General features: G+C 38.8%; 1 protein-coding gene across 1 annotated transcript in view; it reads left to right on the top strand.

The window, feature by feature from the left end:
• Positions 1-15,262: 15,262 nt before the first annotated feature.
• The window catches only part of NDUFS4 (NADH:ubiquinone oxidoreductase subunit S4), a 38,927-nt gene continuing 33,295 nt past the window's right edge, over positions 15,263-20,894 (top strand). Inside the window, exon 1 of the mRNA XM_026038519.1 lies at positions 15,263-15,341. Coding sequence (XP_025894304.1) covers positions 15,274-15,341 — 68 coding nt within the window. The 5' untranslated portion in view covers positions 15,263-15,273. The remainder of the gene's footprint in view (positions 15,342-20,894) is intronic.

Genomic DNA, 20,894 nt, shown 5'->3' with positions numbered 1-20,894 from the left:
GCACGGGGAAAACTTCGGGAAGCTCTTCTGTTGTGCTACTAGGTGAGAACTCTACATGGATGGTGAGTTTAATCATTGCTGAAGGATATAAATGTCTAAGGTGCTTATGTTTTCAGAGACTTGGGTCTCATTTTTGATGGATCTACTGCCAGTTTGAAGTAAAGGCTTCAGGTTATAAAGCAGCATTTAGGAATTGTGCATACTACAGCTTGAAAAGCTCAGGACCATCATGCAGTGAAGGCAGACTCACCATTTTCTTTAAAATGCTGTTTCGTAGTGGTAGTTAACTGGTTAGAGCGTTTCCATTACCATTCTCATCCTCAAGAAATCACACTCGCTTCTACCATTTTCCAACAGAGCAATCTTGGCATTGAGCTTTCATGGTGGAATGAGGCCAAGYTTAGTGGTTTTTTTTCCACAGCTCTGCAGTGTTATCAAGGGAAGTAGATATTGTGTCTTGCCACTTTCATGATCTATACTCTTTGGGTAAGGCAACCAAGAGGTTAACACCTTGGGAAAGGTTATTGAATACCAAGTGATGTCCACTCTGAAGAAAAGAGCTAGTCTTAGATCTTCTGAAGTGAGACAGCCATCTACTTCACAAATAGCTTGAGTTCAGCCTTCAATCCAGAGGTTTTTGAGTTCAGTTGCCAGCGCTCACTACCTTTGTGCCACTTCAAGCACCCTAGGATATCTTGCTTGGTGTCCAGCTGCTGTTCCCAAAGGACAAGGTTCTTCCACCAGTTCTATGTCATATTTGGCAGCCTCATGAGGAGGTCTGGGATACCCTACTGCACAATGTTCATGTGTATGGACAAGTGAATTGAACCATTATTRTCCTAAATTACATTGGTACTTCTGAATACCTCCATTAAAAATAAACATAAAGAGTTATATCTCCTTATTTCCCATGTTGTAGGTATATTTATTGCAATATTAGGTTATATTGTGCAATGAATATAGCATTCATGGTAGAATTGGAAAATATTCCTGACTTTCACCTTGTGAAATACTTCGCAGTTAACAATAAAATATTTGCGCTGTATAACATGTCATTTTGGTAAGTGAAGAGATATTAACAGGTGACTTTTGGCAGTGACATGTCTTTGTTTTTCATTTATTAGTAACTTGCATTGATTTATATCGGGATTAATTATTGATGCAAATATTTCATCCAGATTTTTTTTCTGTCACAAGCAGGGAAAAATGCATGGCTGTGAATAATCCAYACAAAGGTTTATGAAGCCCAAATTCCTCAGAGAGTATCGCATATCCACCTGGTCTCCCCGAGTACTGCATTTCACATTTAGATCTCTGAATTAGCAGATGTGTACAATCATATACAGGCAGATATCTCCTTCTTGATACTACATCTAAGGAGGCTCATGGGCACTGTTTATTTTAATAAAAYTGTGGGATAGCTTGAGCTTGTCAAATTTGTTCCAAACATACTCATTTTAAAATGGTAATAAAGAGTACTCTGCTCAGAGTGAAATTTGTGTAAAGTTTTTGTGTAAAGCACACCCAAAAAAAATATTTTAAAAGATAAGTTTACCAACTATAATGTGTTTCCAGAAAAAAAAAGCCATACATTTTGAACAGAGGCACCTGATCCTCAAAAACATACCTTTCTATGCAATTCCATTAAAAAGTAAATCTTATCACAAATCTTTTTCCTGAACATTTCAATACATGACATCCAACACATTTCAAATTAACTCAAGCAAATTTAAATTTTATAGAAGTCACTATTGTTAGAACTACAGCATTAAAAAGGGAGGTCCCAGAAAGAAGGAAATTGATTTAAAGCTTACAATATTAAAAATACTGCAAATCTCAAACACTTTTATTTTCTACATTAAAATTGAGGATTGTTGAAAGCATTTTCRATCTTTTCACCACAAGAGGAAGGATGGCTGGAAAGGTCATTTCAAAGCTAGAAAGATGTTTTAATAGGAAGCACTGACTTTCATGCATTTATGTTATGCAAGAACTTGTGGATTTAAGAAATAAAACAAAAACAATTATTGAAAACATGATAAASTCATAGGAGTCAGGAGGGCTGACTGCCAGAGAGCAAGCAGTCTATTTATTCAGAACTGTTCTGGGTCTATGAAACAGAAGCCTTGCCTGTACTTCGGAGCATCTCTTTTTATTAGTCCCACAAAGGATAATACTTTCCCTTATCTAGAAGTAGCATTTCTAGCTTAAATGTGTTTTTAAAGGTGAATCTTGCTTGTGGTCAGTGAAGCAAGTCAACGTCTTCAGCCAGAGTGCCAGCATAGCTGTATCTGCATTAGGGCTGTGTTAGGCACACTTACAATGATGAAAAAAATAACACTGCTAGCAAACCTAATCATGCCAGGAAAACTCATTAAGTATAGACCAGACTGGAATATACTATTATTTTCTGCAGGAACCACAGAAACCAAGTTGACATTTGGGATTTGCTTTTTCACAGGAACTAGTAGCCACAGCTGCTTATAAAGTTTTAATGTTTTTCACTACAGTAGCAAATCATATAAGAACATATCAAATAAGCTTTTATTATAGTCTTGTAAAATAGCCAACAAGCATATATGAAGCTCAGAGCCTATGTTTGATAGAAACAAAGAAAAGTTGTTAAATGTTAACGTTAAAGAAAAAAATACATAGTATTTTGACATATCCAGAGAAGAGGAACAATTGATTATGGATGTTGTTTTGAAACCCTCGTCTTTTCCAATGAAAAGCAAAATATTTAATTTATTCAAAGATATATGAAAAAAAAAAGCCTGCATATATTATCTGCATATTCAGACCAAATTACTGTATCCTTATTTGCACGTACAACCACCTGCTCTCTGTCTCAGGCAAATGCACACATATATCAACCTGCTGTGTTTCCTACTCCTTTGACATAGAACTACAGAGATTTTTCTCGGAGAACCAGGAAAGAAAGACAGCAGATAATTCTCAATTATTCAATTAGCTCAATATAATAATAAGCAAATAGTATATAATTAATMTGCTAATAACAGAAAAGGTACTCTTTATTAATATACTTGGGGAAGATTTGATCAACTTGAATAGCTCTAGTGAACTTCACAGTCTGCATAGGAGAAGTGCCAGATTTGAAATAAGTAGTTGCCTTATGGAATCTTGGCATTTTATCCTGTTTAGAAATGCAAACTGTGAAGTTAAGCTGAGCTATGCAAATCACCCTGTCTTACACTTAGCTTATTAGGCAATTCTGACCTGATATTCTGAGTAGTGAATTGCACAGCCCCAACGGCCTGTGGAATCAACATGTTACTAAGAGCAGAAATACTATTAGTAAATAATTTTTTAGAATGATTTCTTATATGCTTAAAATGAAGAACTGATGTATGCACAAATACAGCTAGGAGGACTGAAGCAAGGAATGAGAAGAAATGAAGAGCGTATTTTGGACAGACCTTGTGCGTTCCTGATACCACTAGGAACACCTCAGGTTTGTCATTCAATCTGGAATGTCATCTAGGGATGTGGATAGTTCATTCCAATTTCCTTTTCTGTATATCTGATCCATATGTACAAGAAGAATTTATCTGATCCACTAAACATAAAGACATCATGAAGCTATGCTCTAAAAAGAATTGCAGCAATTTTTACACAGTTAAAGCTATACTAAGATACAGCAATAGATACAGAGAAGGAAGAATGCATGACAATAAATCATATTAAAATAGCTGGATGGACTACTAATCCTAGCAAGTGAGTTAAATCACTCATGCTTAGGTGGCTTTGTTTTAATATCAGAAAGACGATCTTATAGCAGGTAATTAACAGCTACCTTCTTGTAACATCCCAGTGGAAAGAGAGCACCCCAGTTTTCCAAAAGGAATTAGGCGGAGTCGATACTATTGCCTTCATGCTTCACAGCAGGAACAGTATTACCTTGTCTCTGTTAGGATTTCATACAGAGCAGGTACTAGTCGAACCAGTAGAAAAAGAAACAAGCAAAATAGAAGCAGGGAAAACATGGCTTTTGAGTCTTCCCTGCAATGCTGGCTGGATGAATATGCAGCTGATTTTGAGAACCCAGGTTAGCCTTTGCCCAGTGAGCCACAACGCAATATTGCTCCCTTGCCAGATAGACCTGTACTGCCTTTAGATGTGTAGTTGGGTGTTCAGGGGAAKATCTCCCATTGTTTTTTGTTTGTTTAATTGTCTTCTGCAGTAAGATGAGCTGTTCTCTAATTCTTTCATTAGAATAACTTTCTGGGTTGGGTAGAACTGTTGGAAAGCATCAAGTGGCAATGAGCACTTTGRTGAGTTTAGCCTGGATTTTCACTGCACTGGAAATGGGCACCCAGACTTGATAAAAGTGAAATCCACACTCTAATGGTATAAAGATAAATCAGTGAGAAAGGCAAGAGAAAAGCCTGACAAAATGCTGACTTTTGCATTTCTGAAACTATTTTTAGTAACGTGTCTAAGATTTATTAATTATTCCAGCAGACATAATTGCAACTAAAGATATTTGTCATAAAATTCTCTTGATATCATCTKAAAATAAAGCCTTGATCTCACTTATTAGGTCCATGCATGGAAGATCAAAAAAAAAAAAAAAAGTTTATTCTTTTATGGAGAAGAGGATTTGGGTGCTAGTTAATTTTTTGACAATATATCTCCTTCCAACAAGATCTGTACACTGCTTGTGTACCCTGAAAAGATACAGCCAAGAAGTCTATTATAAAGGAAGTCACATCCATCTTCAGAGATTACATTCTTAAAGCAAAATAAAATACCACCCATATTTCAAAAAATGCTAATTTCCATTCTCTATAAAAAGTAAATTTAAAAAGGAGGCCTAAAAAATACTTTATCAATTCTACAAATAAACAAGGATATTTTCTGCAATACTTTCCAAAATAAGTCTATGAAATTGTGGGCTTTGTGATCTGTAATCCTACAAATCATAGTCATTTAGAGGGCATGACAGAAAGAAGGATAAAGTTTTTGAACAGCCTTCTAGCACGAGCAATAGCACAAATAATACCCTAGTTCATCTTAGGAGAAACTTAACTTATTAAAATGATTACATGATTAGCAAAATATGCTCAAAATTGAAAAATGCATTTCTTTGGGAATATATATTTCTGCTAAGATAATATAATTTGTGATATATCTAATACCTACCTATAAACGAGACTATGAAGCTCTCTYTAAATTATTCAAAGCTCCTGTATGCTTCTCATGCTGTTATTACGACTGATATTCTTTGGGAATGTGTATATTGTTTTCCATTTCTAAGATTCATCATAATTCAAAAGGATAATGAGGCTTGAGATGAAGTTTAGGCTTTCAGAATAAGTTACTAATTCCTTAAATTTCTCTGAGAGCCTTTGTTCTCTTTCAGAATGTCAGTGATCCTTCTGAATCACAAAGATTCAATAGAAAACCTTGACCATCATGCCCCTGTTGTTCATAAAKGTACCCTTTTATTTCATCTTGTGCTCTCTATTTTCAGAACAACCACTCCCTTCTGCAAAAAGGAAAACCCTGATAGCACTTTCCTCCAGAGAATTCCAGTAAAAGGAGCAAGCAATAATAGAAGTATGGATTCATGAGCACTAAAATGAAACCATACAGAAACATGGGCAGAGAACTTTTACAGGAAAAAGTATTAAAAGTATTTACAGTAAAAAAAAGTATTATGGCTTACTGTGGATTAAAAACATTGAAAAAGTTCTGAAAAATATTAATTCAATGCTGCTACACGGACATCAAAAAACTATAAGATCATCTATGTTATAGACTTGCTCATCGTAGAATGACAGCCTGGAAATGCACTTTGTGACCTTAATGCCGAACTAACAAAACACCTCCAAGAATACATATTGTATCTGCTATTTAGTCACAATTTCTGTGTCATTGACATATGTACATATGTATAAGAATTTATTACTCTATTGTAATATTACTGTCCTTCACCTTCTTATGAGTAAAACAGAGAGTGGGAAAAAGGAAAAGTCTCAAACACCTCACAAGAAAAGGAGGAAATATGAGTGACATAACAATATTTAGCCTGATGTTTTTGAAAAGCGCAAATTTTGTAACTTAAATTACAATATTATTTTTTGTCTATTTTTCCACTACACTTCAAGGTTATAAGTTGGAAAATATGAGAGAACAGTAGTTTCAAGGAAGGATTTTTATTATGATAGTCTCTGAATTGAGAAGAACACAGACACAATGGGGATTACAAGCCTCTTTGATGAAGTCTCTTGCATCGCAACCTGTTTCTGCCTTCTTCACAGAACAAGATAATCTCTCCAAGTTGATTTTTTTTAATGATTCAAAGAAAGAAAATTGCTAATGTTGCTAATGTAAGGCTCTAAGATTGGAACAAATTTTAGAACAGAAGTAAGGGGAAGAATAATACATATTCAGATCCATTTAGAAGAAGGCCAAGCTGAGGTAATTTCTGAAAAACAATCCAGCAAACGCTTAACTCTTTCACTGAGGAGCAGGAAGAAAAGAGGTAATGTTCAGACAGCTTTTTGTGTGAAAGAGTCTAGCTTTGACAACACATGGATTGATTAGATCTTCCTTGATTTAATCTTGACATGTTAATGTCTTAGTCAAAAGGCACAAGTGTAAATAACTTCACTCTTTGTTTGTACTTGCTAAAATTAAGCTCAGCAGGAATACTGAACTGGGTGGAAAAAACCTATTTGTGTCTAGCAGTTTCTGTTGCAGATGAAATATAAATTTATTTCTGTGGGTTTTTCTGTGTTGCAATGTAACTGCCTTTGGTGAGAACGAAATCTGATACAAAACCAAAGCAACAACAGTTTAGTCAAGTAAATGTCAGAAAATGAAGTAGAAAGTGACTGCATGAATGAAGTAAAATGAGATTGCATGAATGACTTTTTTATTATTATGTTTTAGGGACCTGCTTTTATTTATTCAATTTATCTCAAAATAATAGTTCTAATTATTTTGACTGAGAATTATTGGCAGTTTTTCTTTGAAACTGCTTCCTGCTGGATGCTGGAGCAATCATTTCTTCTGTATGACAATGTCGTGCAGCTGAGTGACTGATGATGGAAAAGAGCTATTAATATGCTTAGCTTTTAGTGGCATAAGAGCAATCCTCTTCTTCCTCTATGTTGCAATAGGTCTACAACTTAGCAATTGATTTAAAGACTATGAAGTCTGATTTGGCTATCAAGCTATAGTCTCCAAAATTAAGAATATAAGTATTTCTTCCAAGTAGAAATCCTGTGGGTTTTGTATGTCCCAAAGTTATCATTAGATTATGTAATACTACCTTAAATAGAATAAAGTGATGGAATTAACTCGATTATAGCGCTTTCTGAAATCATAAAGAAAAGACTCAATTGAAATTGCACAGCAACTTGAATGATAATCCCATAATTGATTGTGTATGCTACTAATGACAAAACTATGCTGAAAAGCATAGATAAGCAGATGACCTTTTTCTGTACTGCATTTTTGTGAATAGTTTTATACTAGCTAGAGTATCTTAGGATGACAAAAAATACAGTGTATCTCAGGTGCCAGTCTGATTAAAACAGTAAAAAAAAATTCCTAGAAAGTTATTTGTAAGTAAATAAGAAAGGAGCAAATTAATTCTTAATAAGCAATCAGAAGCATAACCTCATAAAAATAACAGCAAATTTGGGGAAAGGTGTGGTGGGCAAAATAAAGTTGCCACAGGTACGCATCTGAATTAAAAATTATATTCATATAGCACATAGGCTGATCCTATATTATGTTGAGGAGGGCCTAGCATACTTTCACCAATGTAGTCAGYAGAACCAGACTGTTCTTTAACATCTTTTCCTATAAATGAGTCAGAAACTTTTTACTGGGAATTTGAAAAATATTCTATTTAAACAATATTCTGCCAATATATAATATTTTGGTAATTTACTTCCATGGAAACAGAATCATTAGTCCTTAAGAATTCAAACAGCTGCTCTACAGAAAGCATATTATTTTCCTGGCACCACAACCCTCTTTGCAGAAACTTTGTAGAAACTTTGTGAAAATTGTGTCACCAAAACTAACTTTCTGAAAGTCCTGGTGTAATTAAAAACAGTGATGGTTGTAATCAAAATGTAAAGTACTATTTAGCAGGGTGCATTTTAGCATAAGCTTTTGGTCACCTCTGACCAAAACCAGAATACAGAAGGGAYGTAAAGGCATGTGTGGCCACTCGCAGATCCATGGAGCCAGTGCACAAGGCAAACAGAAACYGCATCTTGTAGTTCTTCAGCCAAAGCACTCAGAGACCAAGCAAGCATGACCCAAGTGCTTCCCAAGGGATGCTGCCTTCCTTTCTGTAGTCCCTTAATTTCAAATTCCAGCTGCAATAGGGAAATTAATCTTTTTCTATATGCACAAAGATAACAAGATTTGCTGGTAACTCTCATTAATGTTACTAAACTGCATGATTAAGAGAAAACTTCATTTTACAGCATGGATCCAATGTAGTCTTCATGCTTCTGGAGGAAAATGCATATGCAAACTGAGTGAACCTAGAGGCCCCAAAAGTCTGCAGGCAAACCACTTTTTTTATTGTTTTAAAAGATCTTTTAACAAAACACCTGACATTTCGGGCCGAACTTCTGAGCAGATGGAGTTTGCAGTGCTCGTTTCGTGACAGATGAATCCATCCTCACACAAGGTATACTCTGGTCTCCCTTTAGACCAGATGGGGACCTGGGAATTTCCATGGGAGGGGAATCCCAAAACTGCAGAGAGCTGCATAAACAAGGCCCTTTCCCAGCACTTGCTAGGTAGGGGAGTCTGTTGGGGTATGTTGGTAATACGGGAGTCTGCATTCCAGTGAGCCCTGAGCAACACGGTAACTCCCACAAACACCACAAAGACAGGGAACTGCAACCAGNAAAAAAAAAAAAAAAAAAAACACTATTGTACCTTTCCTATATTTTCCCATAGCCATATGTTTCGGCTTTGTGTAGGACTCTTTGCAGCTGCAGATAGAGCTTTATTCAGCATGAAAAAAAAAAAAAAAAAAAAAAAAAGGCCATAGCCTATGGATTGTGATAACCAGGATTAAAAGCACAATCTCTCCCTAAAACCTCTTGCGAGTTTTGCAGCACAGTGGGTCTGATTCTTAATCTGCCTTGTGGTTCTGAACCACAAAAATTCAAGATCTAATTCACTCGGCCTTTAAGTTCTGTGTGCACAAAAGTGAGACGGGGCTAATTCAAAATTTTGGAAAATAATTAAAAACAAACAAACGAACAACACAGAACAAGCTTGCGGTGTTTACTACCAGTGAATATCGTAAAACTCATAAAAACCCTGCATCATTAAAAGAAGAACATTTATGAGTAGGAAAAATCTCAATCGTTAAGAATATTACTTAGGAACAGAACTTGAGCCTGGAAGACTAAATGTCATCTGTCCCTGCATTTTCCTCAGTAGCACCTGGCAGTGATGAGTACCAGAGACAGACTGTTAATATGAAAGACCTCAGTCTGCTGCGCTGTATTTCCATATTCTGTTCTGTATTTCAGTTCTCATAACACTACAGCAATTTCTTTTCCTACGTATCTTATTGGATAGTGGAGTCTTCAAAACATTTTTATTGTATATTAATTGTTATGTAACTTTAATAATTCCTTGCTAATCTCTCAAAACCTTTAAAAAGCTTGTCCCTTCAATGAAACTGCTACCATCTGGAATCTATAGCTGATGCTATTCAGAAAAGGTAAATATTAAAATATAATATTAATTGTTAATATTTTAATATAATTTATTAATATAATATTAATAATCATTAATTGTGATATAGTTTTATTCTAATCCTTATTTTTCCAAATCTCAGATGCGTTTAATCTAGCTTGCCTATGTTTGCTTTATTCATAAAGAATTAGAAACCTTAAAATATAAATATTTGAAAAACAATTGCTTCTTTTCAGCTATACACTTAGAAACATTTCCTCATTTTGAATGAAAGAATAGAATTTGCCCAATCGGTACTTCTAGTGCACCGCAAGTAATTCTCTGACATAGTGTTTCAGTAATATTATCTATTCACCATTTTCTTTCATATTAACCACTATAGGCTGTTTAATTTTTTTTTCTTAAAACCCATGTATTATTTCACAATGAATCTAAATCTCATCACGTGAATTTTACTATCACCTACATCAGTTATATATCCTTATGATGGTTGGCTTGAGAGAATCCTTTTATTTTTGGCAGCATAATTGGAATACCAAGCACGAGCCAGACATACTCTGTCAAGACTAGAGAGAACCATTTCGTTAAGTCTTAATTCTCCACGGGCCTCAGGAAAAACTACGAAGGAAGAATCATTAGCATTAGCATTTGCTATCAAGCCGTATCTGACCTGGGTTGCTTAAAGGACCAGAATTTCTAAGAATTGCTCTCTTTTTATTATTCTGACATTTCCACTTACAAATACTCAGGCACACCCAGCATCTTTCAGAGATATTATGAGAAAGCAGATGGCTATAAAAATTCAAAGACTACAGTCTGCTTCACCTCCAGTTTTCAAAAAAAAAAAAAAAAAAAGAAGAAGAAATTATCCTACAGATGTTAATAATTGTGTGGGGTGGGAGTCAGGGAGGGGGAGGCTGGCTTCTAAGTAAACAATACAAAAAAAGACAAAGAGGTCCCTGCTGATGTAAAACAATAAAAGCGGTTTTCTCAGCAGTGTCAGCTTAGCGAGCCCGAGGGTCTGTATTTTAAGCCCCAGTGGCCTGACGTCACTCAGCCCGATGGTGTGTGTGAAGGAGCCTATCTCTGTGCGGCGACCGACCTGAAAAGTGTCTGCAAAGCCCAGTGGGCTGATGTCACTCACACCGACGGGGACGGCGGGATCTCTCAGGGTGGCAGCCTGCGGGGAGCGAGCGGCAGCACCAGCAGCCACCATCACTCACTCTGATGGCAGGGGGTCAGCTGGGATTCTTTGGTGGCCTCCCGGGCAATAGCTAAAAGGAAGATTTTGGTTCACACGTCAATGTCTAGCCAGAGAGCAGGGAGTATAAAACGTGATCTTTTTTTTTTTTTTTTTTTTTAAATTGGAGTTTGCAAGTGGCAGCAGTGCAGTCAGGAAGGGGAGTTTCCCTGCGAGGCTGTTGCATGTGAAAGTTACAATGGAGCTGGTGTTGCCTGGTTTTAATTTTTTTCTCCTGTATGAGCTGAGATGTTTCATTCCCCCATATGAAAGAGGGGGGCGGGAAATTAAATCCAGACAACTCAAACCACACTTTAAATTTCATGCACAATCAAACAGACTTTGAGAGTATTGTCATCTTCCTTACCAACCTGGCTGCCTTGTAGAGAACGTAAGTAAATACTGAAATCCCCAAGCACAATGTTTTCATGCTTGTTCAACTTTTAATGAAGAAATTGGCATTTGGGACAAAATCCCCAATTAAATTTAGCCTGATACTTATAGCCTAATAAGCTTTACAAATGACTTTCTAGGAGAAATAATCTTTGTTTCATTTCAAGTACTTGGGAAAAAGTAAGTGTAAGTAGAACTGCAGCTAATATTTCATCAGCAAGAGAAATCATTTTGCATGAAAGGGAGCCAAATAGTCATTCCTTATAAAGTGAGCCCTTAAAAAGATAAAATATATTTTCCAACAACAATAAAAAAGTAGTATTTGAACTAAGGTCCAGTCCTACAAACACTGATTAATGTGAATAGCACTGCACATTACGCTACTTCCATGCTTTCAAGTGTCAAAGGGGTCAGGATCTGGGAGCTACCAAGCACGGAAATGAGTTTCCATATGTGAAAGCCATACAACCAACAGCAAAATGGAACCGAGAACATGCAGCTATAACCACTATAATCAGTTTTCTAGTATGTTGCACCCCTTTTTACCAGCCATCATCAGTTCCTAGCCTCCTTAAACTGTAAAGATCTTTGAGACAGATCATCTAGACTAAACTGCAACGATTCACAATAATGACATATTCACARTAATGATATAAGGAATATCTGCGGAATTCTGCTAGCACTGCTAACTGCAGTTGAGACCCAAAAATGATCTGCATCAGAACTGACTTGCTCAGGCWCAGAGTGAAGCTTGCACAAGCATATTCTTACAAGAGAAAAAAAGCRAAAGGTTAAATTTTCCTCCTGAATTCTCACAATGTGTGCAACTCACATATGTGAAGAGAAAACATGACTCTAACTCTGCATAGTTAAGCTAATAAGCTTTCTCATAGAGTGAGACAATAGGAGCTGTGAGCATACTGTACAGCACAATAAGTGCTGGCACATGAACTGTTTCAATCTTGAGGGACAGCGTTTCACAGTATATCAGTGACAGAAGACCAGTTTGCAGCCAGAATTATGAATGAAAAGTTTAAGCTTTCGGAAAACTGTGGTCTTAGAATGAATTTTTGCAGTCACCTCAAAAATCTACTTTTATTGCATTATTTTTAGTATACAGCTTTAAACACTTTATTTTCCAGGACTGTGTATATACGCACACAAATTGATTAGCTTAASCTAAGACACGATGATTTAAAAGCTGATTATGTGTGTGAATACAYGTACATGATTTTAAACCAACTAGATAAAACACTATGTATCCAATTTAAAGTTACGTAGGAGCATTTTACAGGTGTGTTTCTAAATCTATTAAAAATTTCTAAGCCTTGAAAAAATAATCTCTCTTTCTCCCTYTCTTAGGCACCAGACTGCAAGGGACTGTTGGTGCATATTAATTTCACGGTAAACTGTGTGCTTGGAATTGCCACACATGCTGTCTCTGGAGAGCCAGGGTTATTTGTCTTGAAACAGTCTCTCCTGCGTTTGTGACCACTATATAACACTTGTTCAGCAACAAACACTATGGTTACATTTATGTGAGTAAATAAACGGTGCGGGGACCCTTGCATACCCCGATGCAGCTCTGCTTACGTGGCACAGCTCACATCCGCAGAGCTGAATGTCTTCCCCTCTCCTCCGCTGCTCCAGAAAAGCAGTCCAAAACCCATCGTGGCCTCATCCACACTGCTTATTAGGAACAGTCCCAGCCCGTGCTGCTTCCCAGACATTGTTTGGGACAGTGCTAATTGGGGAGGGCCAGAACCCTTCCAGACTGTGCGAGCAATTAGCACGGGGCTCGCTCACGTGCGCGGGCTGCAGCCTCGGCCCTGCGCTGCCATGGCGCTCCACATGCGCAGGCCTGCTGCTGCCCAGGCCAAGGCTCCGGCTCTCGGCAGCCTCYGCGGCGGGCTCAGCTAATGAGGTGGCCGTGCTGAACTCCCGCAGACGGTCGCAGCCTCCGTGCCAGGCCCCGTGTCCCAAGCCGAGGCAGCGACAGCGCCAGGAATGCAGCTGCGTGAAGCACGAGAGGCATCCGCACGCTGCCCAAACCACCCCTGACCACCTCGAGCAGGACAAGAAGGTGCCAAATACRAAAACTCTGGGAGCTGGATCTAGCCTGAGGGCGTTCAGTTGAGTTGTGGTTATCTGGTAGCTGAGGGAAACCTCATCAACCRCCCCAACTTTGCAGCTAGGCCCTAAGCCACCCTTCCCTTGCCTTCCAGCACCTCCAAAGTCTCCGTCCGCTTCCAGCCCCTGCCCAGACATTAAGAGAGGAAACAGAGGATGTTCCCTAGCTGAAGCATCACAGCAGGTACATGCTCAGGTAGCCGAAGCTGATCTGCATTGGTGTGGATGCTTCCTACAACCCTATGTCATTCAAGCTGCCAGGAAAAAAGTCTTTGGAAAGGGAGGCTAAAAAAGGCTTGGAGAAATACAGGCAACATATCTATCTTTACATAGTTGATGCTTTTTAGTGAAAGTACACGTTATTAGTCTGATAAGATACACAGTAGAAAAAAGATCTGAAAATCTTTGCGGAAGCTTTTCAAGTCTTTCTCTCAAAACACCTGAAGAAAAACTGTTGAGCTCGAAAGTTCAGAGGGGTTTTCCGTCTATATTTAATAAAAGGCATCACCTCCCCACATGAGGCAATTCATCAAGATACAAGATTACTCCTGTAACAGGAAAGCTTGCTTTCTGCATCTGGCTGTGATCATACTTGCTGATAGTTGAAAATGAATTTTAAAAACTCCTAACCTGTTAAGGCACCCAATTTGCAAACCACTGTTCTTAGTGTGTGTTTTATTATGCTGCCCAGAATGATTTTTCAGTTCTGTTCTGCAGCAGTACTATGTTTTAAAAGGGAATACAATCTATTTCTTTAATTTTCCTGAAATTCAGAAATATTTGAAGTGAAAAAAAAAGCATATTTGACTATATCTTTTAGTGGAAAGTCCTAGCAGGAGAGTTTACAAGAGAAAGTGTTTTGCAACCTTTGCCCAATATGAACACTGTGAAATACTGGCTCTAGGTCTGACATTTTATCAGGATTATATCACACAAGTTTGCTGCTTGAATTGGAAATTAATGTCCTGCTGATTTGATAACTGCGGAAAACACTTGTTGAAAGGCTGACTTTTCACTGGAACTATTATTCTTCTAACATCCTTTGTTCAGGGCAGAGAAATGCTGAATTTACTTGCCTCTATAGGGCTTTTGTGCCTGAGCCTAACAGGCTAGCAGCGAGCTCTGAAACAGAGCTGGTGGCTCCTGTGGTAGGAATATCACGACCTTTTAAACAAACTTATGGACATCATTAGGATGAAACTTGACCATTTTTCAAACCGTGAAAGGATTTTAGCATCAGAAACAAACAGTACTTTTAGGACTTTATTTCTTTCCCCCGCAGTGCTGCAGGCAGTGTCCCATCCCGAGGGCAGGCGGATCCTGCTCCAAGGACACCGCGCTCTCCGCACATTTTCCCAGAAACCGAAGGTCTTTGGGGGGGTTTGGCACCGCGCACAACAGCGCTTGATTTCTCATTTGTAGCTGCGTAGCTTCCAGCACGTTAGCACTGCTGTTCCCTTCCCAACGGGATAGAAACACGGGTGGGCTCCCAAGCCCGGCGCTCTCCGTTTGAAGGCTGCAAGCCGCCCCAGCACCGGCTAAAAACCAACACGGAGCGCCTCAGAACCGAGACCATGGGCACATTTGTCACGGTAATCCTGGGAAACACGCTAAATCCCGCTCCCGCCGCCGCTTCCACGCGGATATAGGGAGACTACGCGTGGTGCCCCAGCCCCCTGCTGCCTCCTGCCCCCCCGCCCCGCGCGCGCTTCGCGTTTCCTGTCCGCCCGGAGGAGGTTTGTCCCTGCGACGCCGCCGTTCCGCAGCGTCGCGGCAGCGTCATGGCGGCGGCGCTCTCAATGTCAGCGGCTCTGCGGCGCCTGGTCGCGGCGAGCGGGGCGGCCGCGGGCCGCGGCTCCGCCGACAGGTAACGGGGGCGGCCCGAGGGGCGGCCCGGGCGCCGCGGACAGGGGCGGCCGCCCGCGCGGGGAGCCTGACCCGGGCGCAGGACGCCGGGGGCGCCGCGCAGGCCCCGCCGCCGGGACGAGGCCTCCCGCGCGTCCTCCCACCGCGCCCGGCGTCCTTGAGGCGCCCGCGGGAGGGAGCGAGGAGGCCCCGCGGTGCCGGCGGCAGCGCGCCAGCAGGAGGCCGGGCAGAGCGGTGGCCGTGCCCGCAGCACCGCGGGCCTCCCCGTGATCCGCGCCCCGCTCCCGTGTCCTGGCCCTTTTYCTTCCCGGGATCGGCTGCTTGAGGCTCTGGAGATGCGTGTGTGTGTGTATGTGTATATGTGTATGTGTGTATATATGTGTATGTGTGTATCTGTGCTTGTCGGGGGGCTGAAGTGTTTGCCAGGCCCACTTTCCTTCTTGTCAAGAGAAAACAGTACAGTTCAGTGCAGTTTACTATGATTTGGACACTTTGTTTTTCCGTAGTCCTGAAAACATGTAGTAGTCCTTACATGAAAACCCGTGTAAAAAATAATGCTAATTCTCATAATTCATCATATCTGTGGGTGTTTATGTATATTCAGAAACTATATGAGCAAATATATAAGGGGTAAGAAAAGCACATTCCTAGTTATACTACTTTTTTGTACTCATTTTATATGCCGATTCTCTCACATGTTCCTGCTGCACCTTCCTGAAATGGTGGCCGTCTCTCAGTGCTTGAAAATAGTTCTTACTTGATTTAAAAACAAAACTTGGGAATCTCAGGGTATCACAGAATCACAGGTTGGCTGAGGTTGGGACTTCTGAAGATCATCTCTCTCATGCCTTTCATGATAATGGGTCATTTTTGTCTCTTTTCAGTGATGGGTGATGTTTCTTTGAAATGCGTTGCTTGCTTCTTGTGAGTCAGTTGTAAAGAGTCTTCAGCACGGTCACAAATATTTTACTAGTTCATTATAAATGGACAGCTAAGGTTATGATACTAAAGACAAATCTGGACATTTGTGTAGTAGAAACTCTGTTATTCAATTTATGCTGCATTTTTAGGAGAATGGGGAAACCTGGAATGACATTTAAATCTTATTCTTCAGTTGACAGGCTTCAAGAGTTGTCCACTTTGTTGTCAAAGAGTTTTCCAAGAGTTGAGAACTCTTTTACTGTGAGTGTGGTTGAGCAAATTGTCCAGAGAGGTTGTGGAGCCTCCATCATTGTCAAAGCCTGACAGGACATAATTCTTTAAGAATTCTTTCAAAAATTCTTTAAGACAGTTTTTCTCTTGCAGTGTAAATGGTGTTTGTACATAGTTTCGTTTTGATTGTTTAAAGGGGAAAATATCAAAATATACACTCATCTTGAATTTTACATTTAAATTTAAATACATGTGGAAGTACTGTGTTGAATCAGATTATACTACTACACATATAACAACTGTGAGCTAAAATGCAGAGTAAAGCTCCAGGGAGTTTCCTACTCATAAGATTGCTGGAGTGACATGGAGCTATGGAACAAATTCAAGGTGAAAGCTGTGGCGAGACAAACTGACATAGCAAGAGGAAGAAGAGATGAAATGTGCTGCAGTTCCTACAGTTAATGAGAGTAAGCATAAAAAAAAGCTCCAGGCAGCAGAGTTTGTCTGAACTTGCAGATAGGCTGAAGCAATAGTTTGGGGGAAATAGATGTTCCATGTATCTCAGTGCGCAAGTCATTTGAAACATCCACACTATGCAGACAGCGACTGTGTGAATGAGGGAGGGTCTAGCAAATCTTGTAGGTTCACTGTGACTGAAAACATGGTCTGTGTTTATGTTTTTCTTGTCACTTGCCTCTTCAATGATCGTCTGGTCTGTGTTTTTCATGAARGAAGAACCTCTTACTTCATTGGCTCTGCATGCAGAGGGAGCAAGGAAGAGATATGGAACATCTTAAGTCCTACGTTATACAGGATCTCATATTGCTGGTTCATCCCTCCCGATTTCAGACCTGTAAGATCTGAGCACGGCCAGCAGCTTGCTGGTGTAGTGATGGCTGGTGTGTGGTTCATGGATATGCCCCTTTATTACTAGGTTATAGGGTTGTGGTGAACCAGTACAGTGTTTCTGTTTCCTTGCTTTTAGTTTCCCTATTGGGCTTTATGGGCAGTAAGATGTAAGACAGTTCCTTGTTTGCTGTGGGGTGGAAAGCTTTGGAAGGAAGATGTTAAGTGTAAAGAAACATTGGAGCCTTAGAATGTTGCTCATCAAAACAAGGATTTCTGCCTCAGCTGAGAAAAAGATTTGATTCCTGATGAAATATGTAGAATCTAGAATTTGAGAAGTGAAAAAGTGAAAAATACCCTATAACATATATTTTAATATTTTTTTTTAATGCACAACTACTGTTTTCTAATGAGCTAAGGTCATTTGTGCACTTTGGGATTTTCATAATGTTCTTAAAGCTCAAGTAGTTTCCAGATGAGGACGAGGGCAGGGAGAAGGAGTGAAAGAAAGAGGGCCAGAAAGGAAAACAGGTTGGAACAGCTAAAGTTTGAGCATGGGGGAAGGGAGAGACTTGTTGCTCTGGAAATGTCTGTCTTTCTAATGAAATTACAGACAAGTAAATAGACAGAGCAGGAGGCGATGACAGCAAAATGTTCCTGATGAGACTTCCTAAATTGCTGTTCCTTGTTGGGCATGTAACTTGGAGCGACTTATTTTAATTGCATCTGTTTCCTTCCCTTTTGGAATTGGAAACCTAAAATACCCAAGTGGGGAGGATGACAGACAGCATTTTTAGCTAGAGAAGGTTTAATGAAGCAAAGTACAAAGATGTTTAGATATGGTTGTATTTAAAGCTAGCTTTAATAAATAAGCTATGTGCTYACTTCTGCACTAGAAAAACTGAAAGGTTTCCTCACTAGTCTCTGGCAGTTAAGAGCTTTGGTTTGTTGACCGCTGACCACTTACCTATGTAGAATATCTTTTTTAAAAAAGGTTATTCTAGTGTGCAATAATACTATCTTCTAAATCTGCTGGTGTGAAAATTTAGAGAATAGTGGAGTTTAAGAAACAAAAAACAAAGAAACCCTCCCCCCCAAAAAAAAACCTGATGGCTGAAATTCACTGGCAGTCATATATAAACCAAAAAGACATAGTCCCTTCCTTTAGTTACATTTGAAAGTTATGCTTCTTTTGTTTCAGTATTTCCTAATACCAAATGTGTTGTACATTTAAGCTTGAAATAAATGTATTTATATGGCTTGTACAAGCAATCTCAAAGTATAATTAATACCATGTATCTCACTAGTGTGCGTGTGTGGCCTTTTGCTTACAATTAATCACCACTGAAAACTGTAATCTAGTGTTTTGGGGAGGGAGCTATAGGTGCAGATCTAGTAATCAGTAGGAGTTATTAGACTAATGTATAAATATTCTCCCATTGCACCATGGTAATCTCACCCGTTGGTATGTTAAGCAATGAATGGTAAGGATAGAAACTCTTTTGAAGTCAATTTAGTCAGTCTCTTAAAATTTTGAGCACATTTTCAATTTTGAGCTTTTTTTTTCTTTTTTGCTGATGTCTTTGTATATCTTACTCTATGAACAAATCATCTACTTGGTGCAGTAATTTCTAATCTTCTACAAACTTGTGTCTTTTTTTCAATGGATCTGTGAACTTTGAGAATATTTGAAAGTGTTAGCCATAAGGTAGATCTTTGGAGATACAAAACCAAGGTTGATGCTTACATCTGTTTATGAGCAGCATGTAGCCTTTTATAGTATGCTTTGTGCTGATCTGGCGTGAAGATCTTCAAGTACAGATATTTTTCTTGATCACAAACTGTGTGTTCATGGTTCTTTAAAATAGAACCAGGTCTGTTTACACTTTTTTTATTCTTTTTCTATAATAAAGCCTGAAATTAAACTTGTAGTGTTCAGAGAAAAATTGGAAAAGAAAGATATCCCTCTCCCATATAACCCATATATATGCTGCATTATCATGAGAATAATTCAGTGAATTTCAGTAGGCTTTTTAAATTTTTCCTTTCTTGAAAGAAATTAGAATTGAGTGTGTTACAAGATATATGACTSAACTGTCTGGAAATCACTTTGTTTATTGTTTCTATCAAAAGATGCAAGCGAATAGTTAACGTCATCGTCTCAATGATACGATTAAAGCTACAAAATAGGAAGTGATGTTTTGTTACAAAGCTGGTTGGCAGTTTTTGCTAAGGAATGAATAGTGTGCTATGAGTTTCAGAGTGCAGTTCTTCCTTCTTGACAGTACTGCAGTATATTTAGGTACTGTTTTGTTAACAAGCCCCTTTCTAGCTGCAGTAATTTGTGTCTTAGTCTGCCCTTGCCCTGTATGTGATGTTGAGGAAGTAAATTAACTTTTGACTAAACTAGCCAGACTGTGGGCAGCTCCAGAATGTGTGTGGGCAAACACTTCTTGCAGCTGCTTCTTCTTGTAATGTTAACATGGAAGATCTTATGAACAGCTTCATACTTGTTTTCAAAGTGAGACTTGATGTATTCCATGTAAAGCAACCCAAGACCTTGATTTTAGTAGATTATACGCAACATATGTGTACTTTTCTTTATAATGTCCCATCACATGCTCATCATGCCATTTGTATTAATATCCAAAGCCAAAATTTTATTGTACAGAATAATTTATTTTTTTTCCTCATTTCCACTTATTTCAGTAGCTTGAATTATTTGGAGTTTTAGTGGAGTTACTGCTTTGTTTCCTCTGTATAAAAAGCAGTTGAAACAACTTGTTAATGTTTAGAAATAATCCTTTTAGTTACAGAATCAGAGATGTTGAGCTATTTAAAGACCCAACCATAGGCAAGTGGCTTGTTGCTTTCAGTAGAACCACCATCTTTTCAAAGTGAGAAAAAAAATAGTTTATCTTCAGTTTTGACTAGTCTGTCATACATTCCGGGAGTCTTTGCATGTTCTGTGTAAGTTACCTGAAGAGAAACTTTGCAGCAGTTCCATTCTGTTGTGTGTCAGTGTTGATTGTGCTTCACAAGAGCAAGAGAAATAGTATGAATGTTGTCTGAGGTAGAATTCAGGGAGAAGTTTTGTGTCTTAAGCAGTAGTTTTGCCATTAGGGTTTGCTCGGCTTTAGAGAGGAGTGAGCAACAGCAAACCTAGTAGTCTCCTTTCTGAGAACTTAAAGCTACTCAGCCAGTAGGAGTGTGGCCTAGGACTAGAGGAGAAAGAAGAGTGCTAGGAAAGAGGAGAGAGGCAATGCATAAATAAGAGTACAAGAGAACCTGGTAGCCGATAAAGTCATTTTGTTTTCAAAGGTGACTTCACCAGTAATGTTATAAGGTTTTACAGGAATAAAATAGCTGAAAATGGAAACAGAATGGAAAGAAGATAATAATGGAACAATGTGGTGGTCAAGCTTTCAAAATGGAATTTACTTAAGTAATTTGGAAAATTCTTGAAAATGATCTTGTACCATGCAGTAATTTATTCCTTACTAGTTTAAAGAGTTCCTGTCTCAAGGCTGCAGGTATTTATATCTATATATACACA

This window comes from Nothoprocta perdicaria, unplaced genomic scaffold, assembly GCF_003342845.1.
Source record: "Nothoprocta perdicaria isolate Ctin4 unplaced genomic scaffold, notPer1 scaffold_1, whole genome shotgun sequence".
In the NCBI taxonomy this organism is placed as follows: domain Eukaryota; kingdom Metazoa; phylum Chordata; class Aves; order Tinamiformes; family Tinamidae; genus Nothoprocta; species Nothoprocta perdicaria.
The sequence above is the reverse complement of the archived record's forward strand: the minus strand, read 5'-3'. Positions and strand labels throughout refer to the sequence as shown.